At 36.8% G+C, this 16951-nt stretch overlaps 1 protein-coding gene across 19 annotated transcripts in view; it reads right to left on the bottom strand.

Moving 5' to 3' along the window:
• Nucleotides 1-16951, bottom strand: part of LMBR1 (limb development membrane protein 1) — a 135416-nt gene that overhangs the window by 12754 nt on the left and 105711 nt on the right. For 13 of the 19 annotated variants that reach the window (XR_012132010.1, XR_012132012.1, XR_012132013.1 and 10 more), the window contains one exon: nucleotides 15955-16021. Coding sequence is in view for 10 of the 19 variants with exons in the window: in XM_036999282.2 (XP_036855177.1) it covers nucleotides 15955-16021 (67 nt within the window). In the remaining 9 variants the exon portion in view is untranslated. Of the gene's footprint in view, nucleotides 1-13376; nucleotides 13415-15954; nucleotides 16054-16951 lie in introns of all 19 variants that reach the window. The other 6 variants (XR_012132017.1, XR_012132018.1, XM_073238130.1 and 3 more) reach the window with 3 other exon arrangements.

The raw sequence follows: 16951 nt of genomic DNA, 5'->3' as shown, positions 1-16951 counted from the left end.
TAAATCACATGTGCATTTAAGTTACTGAAATTTACCTATAAACATTTTAAAAAGCAAGTCTTTTTATTTAAAAAAATTTAGACAGTCATTCTACTCAATGAGCATGTGCCCTAGGCCCAACACTTTCTGGAAAGAGTATGTGAATGGTAGGATTTTTCTGACCATTGGTAAACAAATCAGTAAGTAACCCAGCGTTCAGGAGGTCAGCCAAGGGAAAGATGGAACTGAAGAGCTCCCTGGGGTGGCGTAATTTTAACCAGAGGACCATGTAAACAAAACCACATGTCTCTATTTTATGGGAGGTCTAAGGATTTCAAAGATAACTTAGACCAAACTCAGGTCCACCCTAGGAACTGACTCAGAGCTTGAACGTCACCCCCACTACAAGGCAAACCCATCACAAACTATAGGGATAGACTTCACAAAAGCTGCTGAGAGAGACAACCGAAAAATCTCCATATCCAAACGGTGTCACAAAAGTAAGAGGTTTCAGAAGGAAGTTCTTTTGTAACCACATCTACCAGGGGCCGATGTACTGCAGTTGGAGAGGCAAAATCTACCATCATACTTTAAAGAGAGAGAAAAATTAATGAAAACTTACAGTATCTTTTTCAAGAAAGAAAAAGGGACCCAGGCCCAGGAGGGCATGTGAGCAGGTCACACAGGCGGCCATGGCAATGACTGGCTGCAGCTCTCAGGGGGAAGCCTTAGTGACACTTTACTTGGTTAAAAGGAATATATATTTAATTATGCATTTTGTTTTTCAAATAAAGTACCATTCAATTACTAGGAAGTTATCTGTAAACAAGATACAGTCCTTCCAAACAAACGTCAGTGGCCTCAGCCCAAGGATCCCCGATAAGGAGTTGATTTGCTTTTTAGGACCGTGACTCCTTTGAGAATCTGTGACAGCCTTGGATCTTTTCACAAGAAAAACACAAACGCACATACACAAAACTGCACTCCATTAAGCTCATTCATGGAAGAACTGATGTATCACAGAATCAAAACCCTTGCCAAGATGCTCCCCAACAGTCTTATCTGGTTTCAAAAATGTTTTGATCATACACCACCATTAGCAAAAGCAAAATTAGAGTGCATATAACCAGTATATGTGTATTTAATTATGTATAAATTATATACTATTCACTAGGACTGTTTGGTGGAATCAGCATCTTGATCACCAGAGTCAAGACCTCACCTGAAGCATCACTCTCATTAGATGGTTTGGTCCCCAGGCATCTATGGTTGACTTCATATACAAAACTCCAGGAGCCTGTTGCTACAGTGCACTGGGGCACCAGGCAGAGAATCAAATTACAGGGACAAGTTCTAAACACACTGTTGTTTCAAATTCAGTATCTTTAAAAATTTAATATTGTCTGACTAAAAGATTACATTGTATGTTGACAGCAACTACATTTATCATGCTGGTAAGTACATCATATATTAAATATATATGTATATTTAATATCACATTAAATACATAAATACATCATATATTTAAATGTGATAAATACAACATATATTAAATAATGTATATAACTGTCAAATCACTATGTTATCTTTATAGATCTTTAGGACCGATGACTCCTTTGAGAATCCAGTATTTTATATATCAACTACATTCCAGTTTAAACCTGAAACCAATATATTATAATCAATTACATTTCAGTTTAAAAAAAGAAATTATCAGAGACTTTAGGAGGCAATAAAAATAATATAAATATATATAAAATAAAAGATTATTCTGGGCAACACACAGAGCTCTTCAATCCTGAAAACCTTCTATAAGACTGGACAGCAAGAAACCGTAATCCCTTCTCTAAATTTCTGCCTGAGAGGTTTTTATCACAGCAATTTTAAGATGTACTTTTTTATTAGAAGTACCAACAATTAAGAAAAAGTAGCAGTATTTAAAATTTTAACTTACACTTATATAAATGTATAAATACTTCAAAATCTCTGTGTCTGGAGAAAGCCATGATAAGGTATTCAGGAAGCAAATCTAAATCCTTATATTAACTATGACAAAATTCAATTATCAAATATTACTTAAATATTGACATGCTTATTCCCATTCAGAAATTCATTTATTTAAAAGATAAGTAAAATATATACCAAGTAGAAAGTTTAGTTAGTTAAGCAGTGGCCAGGCATAAGGCCACATTACCTGGATTATCTGTTAATAAAATATTCTTCGTGATGAACTACACAACACTAGGATTCAATTAAAATATTTTATGAACAATTCCTTAAATAAAGACCTTTTTCTATTCATATTTATAAAAGAACTAAGGTACAAAACAGAACCTCATTTCAAGAAAGAGCTGGTTACTCCACCTACAATATGAGTCAACAGATTTTATGTTCATTAGCCCCTCTGAGTCAGCTTTCACTTTTAGCAAGCATGTTCATGTTCCTTAACTAGCAAGATTAAGGTGAGAGAGCATTTATAAAGCCTGACAGACTAAAAGGATCATTAAAGTAACTTTACCAATAAATTACGGCATATACAAAATATGGTATGTGCTGGCATATCACAAAAATGGCTGACATGAATATCCATCATCTTTAACGTAAGACTGCCAAAAAGAACACATACATCTTGTTTTAAAAAATAAATTTATAAATTAAATTTCTTTGCCAAAATACTGGGATTAACACATTTTTTCTCCTCTTGACTCTCACAATGGTTAAATTACTATCTTGACTAGATTTTAAAATTCCCTTCTCTAAAACAGACTTTTTAAGTAATTTACCTAAGACAGTGTCAGAAAATTAATGTGCCATAAAGGGTATGAAATAATAAAATTTACAATGATTTTAAAACATCATTAATTTCAGGATTAATGTAAATAGGCTCATTGCCAATTGTTTTATTCATTCAAAAACAAAGTCATTCTAAAACTAAAGAGAGGTTCTACTTCTGGGGTGGAATGGAAGATGAGACTCTTAAAGACTTTAACTTTTGACACTCTTACTATGCAAGTAAATTTTCGCTTAACTATGTCAGTTGGTTGACTTCAGATTCCATCCAACAGCCAAAATAGACAAAACAGACAAAACCATGGTTTTCCTGACCCTGTACATCAAGCAACGAAGTTCAACAACGCCGAGATGAGACACAGCGAATCGGTCCTGAGGTCTGCCACAGCTCCTAAAGAGGCCTTCCAAGAACAGCGCGGCAGTGTGGGCAGGACAGAGGCAGGGCCCAGACAACTCGCTGAGTTTAGAAGATGCAACAGAAGCGGGGGCAGCATGGCGGCTAGCGGGCCGCATAGCGTGAGACCCCAGCAAGCACGCAGAAGACCCCTCGTGTGCTCAGCAGGAAACTGACTGCGGCATGCTTGTGCGGAAAAAACTGACCTAGAAATGACAGACGGTAGAATGAGTAGACAGGACCTTAAAAGACTGTAATTCTATTACTTATTATAACATTTCAGAAGCAAGAAGACTGAACTTGTTATGTAGAATCATTTTTTAATGCAATTTATCCAGAAGAAGGCAGATAAAGAGGAAAAAGGGAACTATGAAGAGATGGGAAGAATAGAAAATAAACAGCAAGGTGAAAAATTCATACATAATCATATCATCATATTCATTGTAAATGATCTCAACATCAAAATTCAAAGACAAAGATTGATAGGTTGGATAAAAACACAAGAACCAACTCTATAATATCTACATGAATCAACTACTTAGATATAAAGATATAAACAAGTAGAAAGTATAAGAATGGAAAAAAGCATTTTATGTCAACCCTAATCAAAAGAAAGCTGAAATGGCTTTAATAATGGTCACACAAAATAGACTTCAGAGCAACAAGTATTACCGGGGATAAAGAATATCATCACCATTCTAATAATCACAAAGGAGTCAATTCATCATAACAATCCTAGACATATATGCATCTCATACCACAGCTTCAAAACACAGGAAGCAAAGACTCGTAAAACTATAAAGAGAAATAAACAAATCCACAATTATAGATTTCAAAATCCTTCTCTCAATAATTTATAAAATAAATCAGTAAGGGTACAGAAAACTTGAGTATCAACCAAATTAACCTGATATTTAAACATTTTACCCATTAATAGCAGAACATACTTTCTTTTAAGGGTACATAGAAGATACATGAAGAGGGGCCATGTTCTGGGCCATAAAGCAAATCTCATTAAATTCAAAATTATTCAAGGAATACAAAATGTATTTCCTCACCATACTGGAATTAAATTAGAAATCAATAACAAACAAATCTCTCTGGAACATTCTCAAATATTTGCAAACTAAATAACTTACTTTTAAATAACCCATGGTCAAAGAAGAAATAAAAAAGGAAGTCAGAAAGCAATTTTAACTGAATGAAAATGAAAACACTTTATATCAAAACTGGGGGAGGTTCAAACAAAGCAGTACTTAGAGGGAAATTTATAGTGCTAAGAATCAGTATTAGAAAAGAAAAAAGATCTCAAGTCAGGCAGCTTGGCTTCAATTTTAAGAAAGCAATAAAATAGAAAACAAGAGAACATTAACCCCAAAGTAAGAAGTAGTAAATAGTAATGAAGAATTCAATGAAATAGGAAATAGAAAAAGAAAAGGGAAAAAATAAATGAAACCCAAACTGCGTCCTTTGAGATCGATAAAAATGAATAAACCACTAGCCATAGTGTTCAGGAAAAAAAGAAGACGCAAATTACCAATATCTGCTATGAGTGAGGTGATATTACCACATTGCACTGATACAGCTACTTATGTTAAAAGATAACAAGGAAACTTTATGCCAATAACCTAACAATATAAATGAAATAAACCAATTCCTCAAAGGTCACTAACAAAATTCACTCAATAAGAAAAGCATAAGCTGAGCTATCCTCTCTCTTTACAAGAAATTAAACTTATTGCAAAACCTTTCCACAAAGCAAGTCCCAGGCCCAAATAGCTTCACTGATTAATTTTATCAAACACTGAAGGAAGAAAAACCAATTCTATAAAACTCATTGCCCTTAGTCCATTACAGCTGCTATAATAATATCACAGACTGGGTGATATCATAGACAGACATTTATTTCTAACAGTTCTGAAGACTGGAAGTCAGAGATCAAGGCTCTGGCATATTTGGTTGTGAAAGTCCTATTCCTGGTTCATAGCGGGCTGTCTTTTCATTGTAACCTCACATGGCAGAAAGGGCAAGGGAGCTCTCTGGGACCTCTTCCATAAGTACCCTCATGAATGGCTCCACTCTCATGAACTATTAACCTCCCAAAAGGCCCCATCCTCATAATACCATCACACTGGAGATTAGGTTTCAACATATGAATTGGGGTTGGTGGGGAGGGGGGAGACAACACAAACATTTATAGTATTCATCCAGAAAACTGAAGATGAAAATATACTTCTGGACACTTTCAATGAAGGTAGCATTAATCATATATCAAAACCAGAAAAAAAGATACTAACAAAAAAAGAGAACTACAGATCAATACACTAGTAAGTACAGAAGCAAAAATCCTAAACAAAATTTTATCAAATTGAACGCAACCCAACAATATAAAAAGGGGTAATGTCATGAACAAGTGGGGTTTATCCCAGGAATGCAAGGTTGGTTTAACATTCAAAAATCAATGTAATTCAGTACTTACATTAAAAAAAAGGAAAAGAAAACATGATTATGTTAACAAATGCAGAAAAAGCATGTAACAAAATCCCACATCCATTCCTGATAGAAATTCCAGCAAAGTAGAAAAAGAAGGGAATACCCTCAGCCTTTTATCAGGCACTCACAAAGCCACTCGGAAAAAGAACAAAGTAGAAGAACTTACACAAGAACTATAGCTAAGACGAGTTAATGGCAAAAGAAAGATTTCCCACTATGATGAAAAACAAGTCAAGAGTGTCTGCTGTCTTCACTTCTATTCAGCATTGTACTGGAGGTTCTAGCTAATGCAATAGACAAGAAAAACAAATGAAAGCATCTACATTAGAAAGGAAGAAGTAAAACTGTCCGGATTCACATGTATCATAGTCATTAAAGTACAAAATTCAATGAAATCTACAAAACAAAACTAAAAAAGTGGTATTAGCAAGACCACAGAATAAAAGACTAATATACAAAAATAAACTGTAGCTCTATGTACCAGCAAGGAACTACAGGAAATCACATTTTTTAAAAATACCATTTATAATAGCATCAAATGTGCAAGACCTGCACAAAAACTATAAACACTGCCAAAACAAATTAAGAACTAAGTAAGTATACAGTGTCCAGGGATTGGTCAACTCAGTATCAAAAAGATTTAATCCTGTCCAATTAATTCTACAGATCAATGCAATCAAAATCAAAATCCTACCAGGTATTTGGGTAGAAAATGACAAGCTAATTTAAAAAGCCAAACAGAATAGAAAAGACTTAGAATTAAAGCCACTCTCAAAAAGCACAAAGTTGAAAAACTTATAATACCTGATCTCAAGTCTTATCATCAATCTATAGTAATCCAGACAGTATAGTATTGATATAAGACAAAGATATCAGTGAAACAAAACAGTCCAAATATAAACCTGCACCCACACACATATGGATAATTGATTTTCAAGAAGTTTCAAAGGCAATTCAGTGGAAAATGAAGAGACTTTATGAGCAATGGTCCTGGAATAACTGGCTACATATGCAAAAAAATAAGTTTCAATTCAAACCTCATACTATACACAGAAATTATTTCAAAATGGGTCATGGACCTAAGTATAAAACCTAAAGGTACAAAACTTCTAAACAAAATATAGGAGATAATCTTTATGATCTTGGATCAAAGAAAGGTTTAGTAGATATGACACCAAGAGCACAATCCATAAAAGATAATTTGATAAATCTGACTTCATCAAAATCACAAATATCTGCCTCTTGAAAGATACTGTTAGAATAAAAAGAAGCCACCAAATGGGAAAAATATTTGCAAACCACCTAAGTCTTGACAAATGCCTTTCATCCAGAATGTAAACAGCACCCAAAACTCAAGAATAAAATAATCCCAATTTTTAAAATGAGCCAAAGCTCTGAATATATACTTGACCCAAAAAAACATACAGATGGCGAATGAGTACACTAGTTATCCAGGAAATGCAAGTTAAGTCCACAAAATAAAATACCACCATGGCTGTTAGGATGCCCACCATGAACTGACGGACTACACCAGTGCTGGTGAAGATGGCGAGGAACCAGGGTGTGAGCCTGCATGGGAATGCAAAATGTAAAAGCACTTTGAACAGTTTGGCAGTTTCTTAAAAAATGAAGCATACACCCAGATATTTCGTTTCTAAACGAGAGAAATCAAAGCAAGTGTCCATCCAGAGCCTTGGATGTGAATGTTCATAGCAGTTTTATTTATAATAGCCAAAACTTGTAAAACAACTGAGATGTCCTTCAGTGGGTAAATGGATAAAGCAAACTGTAGTATATACATGGAATACGACTCAACAATAAAAAGAAAATTACTGACACAGAACAATATGGATGAATCTTAAAATAAATATACTGAGTGAAAGAAACCAGACAAAAAAGAGTACATATTGTATGACTACTTCACTGATACAGAATTCCAGGAAATGTTAACTAACCTATACTTACAAAAAAAAGCAGGTCAGTGGTTGCCTAGGGATAAGGGGCCAGGCAATCAGAGGAGGAGATAGTACAGGGGGAGAGGTGTGACGGAGGAATTACATAGGGCCAACGGAAATGTTTTAGGGTGATGTACAGGTTCACTACCTTGACTGTGGTGGTTTCACAGGTGTACATGTAAGTCAAAACTCATCTAGTTGTACACTTTAAACAGGTACAGTTAATGGTACATCAATAAAACTGCTAAAGTGCATTTAATAGGCTTCAGCCTATGTACCCCATATCATGCATGAATGTATTAATTTGACTGTGTCAATTACATTTAATTAGAAACTGTGTATTTCTGTATTTGCTGTTGTGTTATAAAATAGATTTTTAAGTACTTTTGAGTGCTATCATCTTCCTAACACTATACAAGTACTGTAAGAGTTACAAAGTAAGTATATAAGACATTTATTCCCTTCATGAACTTGACCATTTTCCTAAAAGAAGACTTTCATAACATGAAATATTCCCAGCATAACTCAACATTTGTACACAGTTCATAAAACGGGAAACTGAAAAGCGTATGAGTCCCCTCAACGCACACATGTACTAAACGCTGTACGCTGATACTGGACACCCACAGGATGTCCCTTTTCTCATGATGCCCAGTTTTAAGAAAGGAAGAAAAAAGTGAACAGTTAGAACACAAATGTGACAAGGAACACGGCAGACATATGGAAGACTGAGAAGAATGCTATGGGTACACAGGAGGGTGCCTAAAGCGTAGACTCTAGGAAAACCCCACCTGTAGAGCCCACGCCTGGGCTGAGTCACAGCTGACATACCAGCATGTACCAGGGAATGGGTGGTGGACAAAACTGTTCACGGCAGATGAACTTGGTAGGTGGAAAGTAGAGCAGCAGTACTTGTTCCCACGATACACCTGAAGAGCACCCCGCTATTAACAATGGTTCAGAACGTGAGGCTTGGAGCGGCAAGAAATGAAGCTGGCATACAGGAAGGAGTCAGGTATAAAGGACTTTCTGTGCTACCTTAAGGAGACAGGACATTACTCTAATGAAGGCTTGGGAGCAGGGGAGAGGATCATATTTTCGTTGTAAGAGAAAAGTGGGGTGGAGCTGAACTGACCTAGCCCTTCAATCAAGAGTAGACTGGGGAGGAAGGAAGGGGGAAAATGCTCCGCTTAGGAGTCTATCTGTACTGTGAAGGACCCCTGTTCTGTTTCTCTTCCTTATCAGGTGCGTACCACTGGGGACAAATGCATAATACTCAAAGACAGACTGAAGTCATTAAAAATACTGAGGCCTCGCAGAGTCACGACTGCTGATGAGCGCGATCAGCACGTGGTAACCAACACACTGTTAAGGGAAGGGATTTGCCTTTGTTAAAATAAACAGACCGCCCGGCTATCTGAGCTCGGGCGGAGCCAAGGCACGCCCCCTTCTCCAGGCGCTGCTCACTCCTCACTCCAGAAATGACCAGCACCCCTCCCAGGGCCTAGCAAAGAGCTGCTCAGGCTCCGACATTCCACCCCAGACATGGCCCCTGATCACTGCCTTTTACCTCCCACTAGAAATAAGGTAGGCTGGCATCAAGCAAAACAACAATTTTTGAAGTATCTAAAGGAACAACAAAAAAAAAGAAGTTACTATATAAAATACAAAATAAATACTAAAACAGATTTCTATAGTCTTTCTGACATCACTAAAAACCACTTAAAGAATCAAAGCACTGATACACATACTCCTTGCTATTTTTTATTCCCTCCCAACTCCTAACTTATCTCATGTGGTAGGCATGGAGACTGAAGCCATCCAGAGTGATGACTGGAAGGCCAACAGTCAAGTCCCAACATCTATGAAGGAGCAGGAGGCACCAGGGGTAGAAGCAGAAGACAGTAAAATGGGAGAAACGATGCTAAAGAAAAAAAAGAAAACTTAGGCCTCAGAGACAGATCAGCATGTCAAGGAAATAGGGAAGAGAACAAATATCTGCTATCTAGCATGTAAGGGTCTTTAAAAAAATTTGAGATGCGATTCATGTAACATAAACTCATTTTAAAGTGAACAATTCAGTGCCTTCAGTTCATTCACAATGTTAACCACCACCTCTATCTGGTCCCAAAACATTTCCATCAATTCAAAGTGAAACCCCGTACCTACTAAGTATTCTCTCCCCAGTTCTCCTTTGCCCAATATATGGCAACCACTAATCGACTTTCTGTCTCTATGATTTTCCTATTCTGGACATTTCATATAAATGTGATCATACAGTAAGTGGTCTTTTGTGTCTGATTTATTTCATTCAGCATAATGTTTTCAAGGTTCATCTGTATTGTAGCCATGTGCCAGTACACCATTCCTTTTTCTTCTTTAATGTGCTAAATAAAACATGTGTAACATAAAATCTGCCATCCTAACCTTTTTTAAGTGTACAGTTCAGTAGTGTTGAGTCATTCATTCTGTTTTACAACTAACTTTCAGAACTCTTTTCATCCTGCAAAACTGAAACTCTGCACCCACTAAAGAGCAGCTCTCCATTTTCCACTCCCGCACGTCCTGGCAACCACCACTCCACTCTCTCTTTCTAAGCGTTACACTACTCTAGAGATCTCGTTCAAGTGGAATCTTACGGTACTTGCTTTTTGGGGACTAGCTTATTTTACTTAGACATCATTCCTTTTTATGGTTGTGTGTATATACCACAACTTTGTTTACCCGTTCATCTGTCAGTGGACACGTCAGTTGTTTCCACCTCTTGGTTATTATTAGAAGATTTTTAGAAATAATAAAACTAGAATATTTGGTTGAACAAGTTTGAAATACGGAAATAAAGACAACCAGGATGGAAGCAGGATGCTTGGAGTATCTTAGTTTACCTCTTCTGAGAACGCCGTCTACACTCAATGTGGTGACATCGCAGATATTTATTAACTAGATGCTGTGAGGTGTAAAAAGATGCACAGAATGTGGTGCTGTCCTTTAAAGAGTGTCATGTCTCTTGAGAAGACAATCCATGTTAGTCAGTATAACAAGGCTGAAGGTGCAAGTACCTGAGACACAGTCACACATGGAGGATCTGACCCGGCCCTGGAGAATGGGTAGGACCTGGGTTCACAGAGAGAGGCTGGGCAGAGAGGACTGTGGGAACAGTGTGGGCCAAAGCTCAGAGGGGGAAATGGGTTTGCAAATATCAAACCACTCTTAGCCGTGATTACCTACATGTGCAAACTCCTTTTGTCCAATGTGAAGGCAACTTAATTAGCTTGCCCAGATGAACTAGATCTTGTAAATTTTAATGCAAACTAAATCCAATGAAAGAGAATTACAATCACAGTTCAGGAAAGAACCTAAATCCTAATTTTCAAACAGATGCAAGTTTAAGCCCCCAAATCGGAGAGTAACTGGAAGAAAAGTTCCAGAGAGACAGTCTCCACAAGCCCTCAATGACACACCCTCACTTGGAAAATTAAGTACTTCCTTAGTTCTTTTGTTTTGGTTCCATTTCTTACTCAACCCTCCTGAAAGAAAAGAGCACCTGTTCAGAATCTACTTCATGAACATTCCCTCCCAATGAAGTATCAAAACAAAACCATACCGTCAGCTCCGCTTTGAAGCCATACAAGTCTGTCTCTTTTCACCTTTTGGGGAAATTAGGAAGCACAACATAAGCCTGGGAAATGTTAACAAGAGCAAACAGTATGGCCACTCGGTGTCAGTACAAGAAGGTTCCTGGTTTGGCATATTAGGAAGCGCCCAAGGACTGCAGGGAAATACGGGGAGAGAGGCGAAGAGGGCGGGGGCTGGAGATATGCAGGGCTGTGGCAAGGGCCAGGTGGGAGGGCAGAACACCCACCTGGAGTACAGAGCTGTCTATGTCTATCCGCTCTTAGCTCAGGGATGGCTGTTGGGACACTGAGATTTCGCTTTGGGACACTGTGTGCGTGTAGGTGAGGAGCAGCTAAGGAATGGCCAGAGACAGGGGAGGAAAAAAAGGGCATGGTGACATGAAATGAAGAAAGAAGAGATCTGGGAGGTGGATTACAGACAGCAAATGCCATGGAGCATTAAGATAAAAACGGAATCCACAGGCTTGGTCAATTACAAGGTCAACAGTGACCCGAACAGAAAGAGGTAATTAAGTGTTTTGGGTTGAAATTCATTTTCAGCCAACAGGACTTCCAGTAGAGGAAATGATTTCAAAACCTTCTCCTCTTTTAACTCCCCCAGGGCAGCACACTGAAATTAGGGGTCAAAAGAAGGAAGGAGAATGCTGAGGAAAGAGTGGGCACCAGAGCAACCCCGGGTGAGAGCCTGACAGTCCCCGCAGAGAGCACTGTGTACGCGTGCGCAGACACGCACACGGACGGGTCGGAGAAGCCATGCATCAGACTAGCTCCTAGGCACTGAAGAGGGTTTTGGGCTTGAATATAGTCACAAGACATTTTAGCCTGATCTATAGTTGTACTATTCTTTACAAGGAAAATCTATTCATGTATATACCCTTATATAATTGAAATTAACTTAAAAATAAAATTTCCTACAAATAAAGAGATAATCTGTTCATCAGTCTCAGCACTGGGCAGGCACACACACTATTAAGTATTCCAGCCAGATTAACGGTCTTTATAGTTTACTGTCTAGTTCCAACTATAACGTTTTAATTGTTAACAATTTTTAAATTACACCTTAAGGATCCTTCCAGTTAAATGATCCTAACTAGAACTCTTTTCCTATGAAAAAAATATTTTATGAGAAACTAAAACTTAAGGTATTTGAATGTACATCAACAGGTGGCTAAATTGTTTAGACCACACAGGGTCAGCATGACATTCTCTCAGGCAGGACCACATGCTCTGAAAGGAGAGCAGAGTCCGAGGGGCACCACAAGTAGACACCAGGAAAGGAGGCTGGGAGGGGTGGGCATCAGCTAGTCTCTTCACTCTTTTAAACATTTGACACAGAATATTTTTGTTAAAAATCCTAACTAGATATACAAATTCAAATAAGAACATTAGTAATCAAACAAAAGTTAATTAGTAACATTTATTACTTTCTGCAATATAAGTTGTATACAAATTTTTTGCTGAGAAATTTTCAATAGGGAGCTCTGAGTTATTTTTACATCAAAGTCATAATTAGAAATATGTTGTGATTTATACTTCTACTTTGATTTGTCATTTTTAAGCATCATTTATTTCTGTTTCACACTGAAAACAGGAGAGGGAAAGCCCGGGGTAAAGATCCAAAGTGTATTTACCCCAAATAGAGATCTCTCCAAAAAGGGCTGGGTTTTAACAACAGGGTCCCTTCACCAAGGAACAAAAGAGAACTTGTATATGGGTCCTAAATGAGAAGTATGTGATAAATTCAAGTTGATTTGAAAGGATAAGTATTTTTGTTTTAATATAGTAAGGACATTTTTTTAAATTCTGCATTTGGGCCTTGAATAACTTACAAGTTGCAGGAAGAACCCCAGGATGAAAAAATAACTATAAAAATAATTTTAAAATAGAAATTAGTAAAATTACTGCAAAGTTTATTGGCTGCACTTGAGAAAATTTTTCCCTATTGAAGGAGATTTTAAATAAAGAACAAGGCAAAAAATGTCAGTCTCTCAGTTGTTTCTTGATTAAGCATCATAAACAGCTTGTCACGGCTCATACTAAATCTATTCTTAAAAATTCATTGCCACATTTAAAATATTTTATTATACGGAAGTCTGGGCACCCATAAGTAATTTATTAGGCTGTTCTCACCTGGTTTGTCAACCACCTCCTCTAATCACCTGGAGAGTCTATTAAACAAAACAGCAAATGATTACTAAGCATATGGATGTCAAATCTCCCAAAATGCTGCAGTCTTCAAAACTGAAGTCTGAACAGGAAGCAAAATAATGTTTTAGAAATCATACCCACTGGCGTGGCATCACTTTTAAAGAGATATTTAAAAAGTTGGAATAAAAAATGTTACACACAGATTCTTTGTGTTTCCCATGAACAACACCACTATCGTCTATATTAATTACATTTGACTAAAAATACATGACCAAAATTTTCCTCATAAACTAATTCTTTGTGGCAAGTGATATGCTTATAAAAATCTACTTCGTGGTAATTTTTCAAATAGCATAATATTTCCACATTCAAATATAAAGAGCTATTTCAAAGGAATTCTTTAATAAATGTGCCACATCACCCCAAGCACTTGGTTAGTTCAGAATACTTCGATGCACGAAGAGCTCATAAAAACTCATAAAACATTTTTCTTTTTGAAGGCAAAATACCACCAGATTATTTTATACAGGATCACTGTGTTTTAATTCGCAATTAAAGTAATAATCACTAAAAACTATTGAAGTAAGAGCACTGCATCCACAGGTGAATCGTGACTTTCCTCGCTGTTTCATTTCTCAGTTAACCGTCAGTGACGTAACGCGAGCACCCAAGGCCAGCATTTCCCGGCAAAGCACAATGAACAAGACTGGAAAACTCACAGCTTGGATTTGGTTGTTGAGTACATCCTCTATTCTAGTCATGTAATCTTTTCAGCTAGTAAATCAAAATCCCGTTATACACTAGGATAATATTCATGACCGTTCTCTATATTTTATCTTCTTAAAATCAAAGACTCAATTCTAAAGGGTTAATAGAGGAATTACAAAGTAACTCTGTAGCTTGCATTCCCATAGTACTAAAATAAAGCTGCTTCTTTTAGTCCAGAAATTTGCTTTTTTATACTGTGAAAAGCCTCTATGAATCTGTTTAACGTATTTCTTTCTTCTCATCTATTCAGTGCCACTGGGCATAGCACGCGGTGCTGTGCGTGCTGGTACCCTGCAAAGCACCACATGACTCACCGTTCCCTAATGCACTCCATTAATCCTGTTTGGACAGCTGGGGCCAGGCATTTGTTAGCTACGTTTTAATTGTTCCATCTTCTTTTTATTTATCTCTATGGCAAACTACTCAGGAATTTAATTTGTTGATCTTCAAAAAGCAAATTTTGCCACTAATTTGTTTTCTTTGTATTAAAACTACACTCAGCATGTAACTTTCTTCCATACAATCAGTATATATGACTATTAACAATTAATCTTCAATAATGAAGCACAGTGGGAGAGTTTCCTACAAGATAAAATGGCAGGACAGCTGTAATACCACAGGGACTCTCTGCTGGACTGTCGTACTACAAATCATAACATTCAGCTACAAATGAAGTCACTGAAGTGCATATTTTTGGCATTTTCAAGATCAGCACACTAGAAGCAGATGTCAAAACAGTGACAAGTCCTGTAAAACAGACACAAAAGAAGCAAGGCCACTGAGCGAATGAGCCGGTGCCAGTCTGTGGACAGAGGTTGTTTTTACATTTACACTGCAGATATCGCTTAAAACAAGAAATCCTCTGTAAGAGTCGTGAAGGTAACTGCGAAGCTCATGCTTCCTGGGTACAGCCTGCACCCCTGACGGCTGTGGGTCTTAAATGAACAACGGAGGCAACAGACGAGCTAAAACAAAAAAACTCCTAAGTTACTTACAATTTTTGTTAAGAGCATGTTGCTGAGGCTGAATGATGGGATTTTTCTAATCATTTGTGAACACTCTTTAGCCTAAACCTAAGTCTAGAAAACTCAATAGAACTAACTGAAATTTTTGTCTGAGGTAATATTTAGCCACAAACTGAGAATACAGTGCTTCATGAAAAATAAGGCCAAATGAAGATGTACTTAACTATTTCAGTGACAAAGTTTCTATGTTTTACTTCTAAAGTGATGACCAAAATTTTCTGTAAACTGAAAAATTAAGAGAATTATGTGACTGACAGGCAAGTAAACAACTGAAGGACTGAAGGGCGTCCCTGAGATGAGGATGTGCCCGCAAACATCGCCTGGCTCTCATTCCATGGACACAAAGCAGCTTAAAATAAGTTTTACAGATTATCAATTTTTAAACCATATATTACATCATAAGTTTTTAAAAACATTTCATACTAGAAAAATTAGTTTAATACTCCCTAAACATTAAACATTTCTTTGAAAACCACTTTCTTCACTACAGGACTCAAAGAATAACTAGCCAGTGGGAAAAACCATCCATTGTTTGGGGAAGGAACATTTTGAAGTGTTAAAAAACAAGTGGCCTTTATTTGATAAAAGTACTTGTTTAGGTATAGCCCTATATATAAGTGAAGCAGAGAAGTAAAGGTATAAAACCATGTGGGAAGAAGTATTACACCTCATAAGGGTGATCTTTTTGAAAAAGTTCAGAAACTGGAAGCTGAGAAAGAAGTGTAGAAGCTGCGGGCTTGAGGTGAGATTCTCCCACTTACACTTACCCAGTGTCCTTGACATCACGGGCAGAGCAGAGCTCAAGACCAGGAGGGACACACAATTCCCAATGATCTGTTAGGAGAAATCAGAAACATCCCCGGCAGCTAAACAGCAAGACGATAAATAAAACCATTCATATTCTAGGAAGTTACTGTACAATCTAGTTACTTATTACACTTTGTTAACTTCTTAATGATATTATTAAATATAGAATTTAAAGAGAATAAGAAAATTTTTCTATAAGCATTTAAAGTTTATAAACTCTAGAATATACTTACAGTACCTGGCACAAACACAGTTATAGAACACTTAAATTACTTTATACCTCAGACAATGTATTTTGTTATTGAGTGAGGCTGCCAATTTTAAAAAGATCTGCCTGTCAAGTAAAAAATAATACATTCAAGACTTCTGATCCTATATTTAAATCCAGAGTACTGCTCAACATATGTATCTACTTCTAATATGTTCAACTATATATGTAATACCAAAAAGTTAAAAATCCAAAACACTTAGATTCTAGTAAATCATTTCCAACATGTCCCGTGCTTATTTCTTCCTATCAAATAAAAGGACCTTAAAATATGGATTAATACTGACAATCATTAAACTAGCAGCCAAGTATCTTAAAGTCATAACATTCTATGCATAGATAATATATATAAAATAACTTCTCCCTATTAATACAGACTGCAAACATGGAATAGAGAAAAGAAAGCAGCTCTTATTATTCTTCTCCATCAGCCTGTGGGAATATTTTACAAAGATTCAGTCACTATGTAAGATAGCAGCCCTTGTTATTCCAAAGCCAAATAACACATTGTAGGAAGTCAAATTAGCCTCCAACTACAAAATGTTTCTGAATAGAACTCTTCCGTCTTGCTTTAATTATTCAAATTTGAAATACTCTTATCTCTACTACTTGTAGCAACTAAGTTCTTCAGATTCAGACAAGCTCCCTGAAGTACAGTCCGCACAATCAGAGTTACTCATTAGCAGTAC

Source organism: Manis javanica, chromosome 6 (genome assembly GCF_040802235.1).
Source record: "Manis javanica isolate MJ-LG chromosome 6, MJ_LKY, whole genome shotgun sequence".
NCBI lineage: Eukaryota > Metazoa > Chordata > Mammalia > Pholidota > Manidae > Manis > Manis javanica.
Note: the sequence above shows the minus strand (reverse complement) of the source record. Positions and strands in the feature narration are given on the sequence as shown.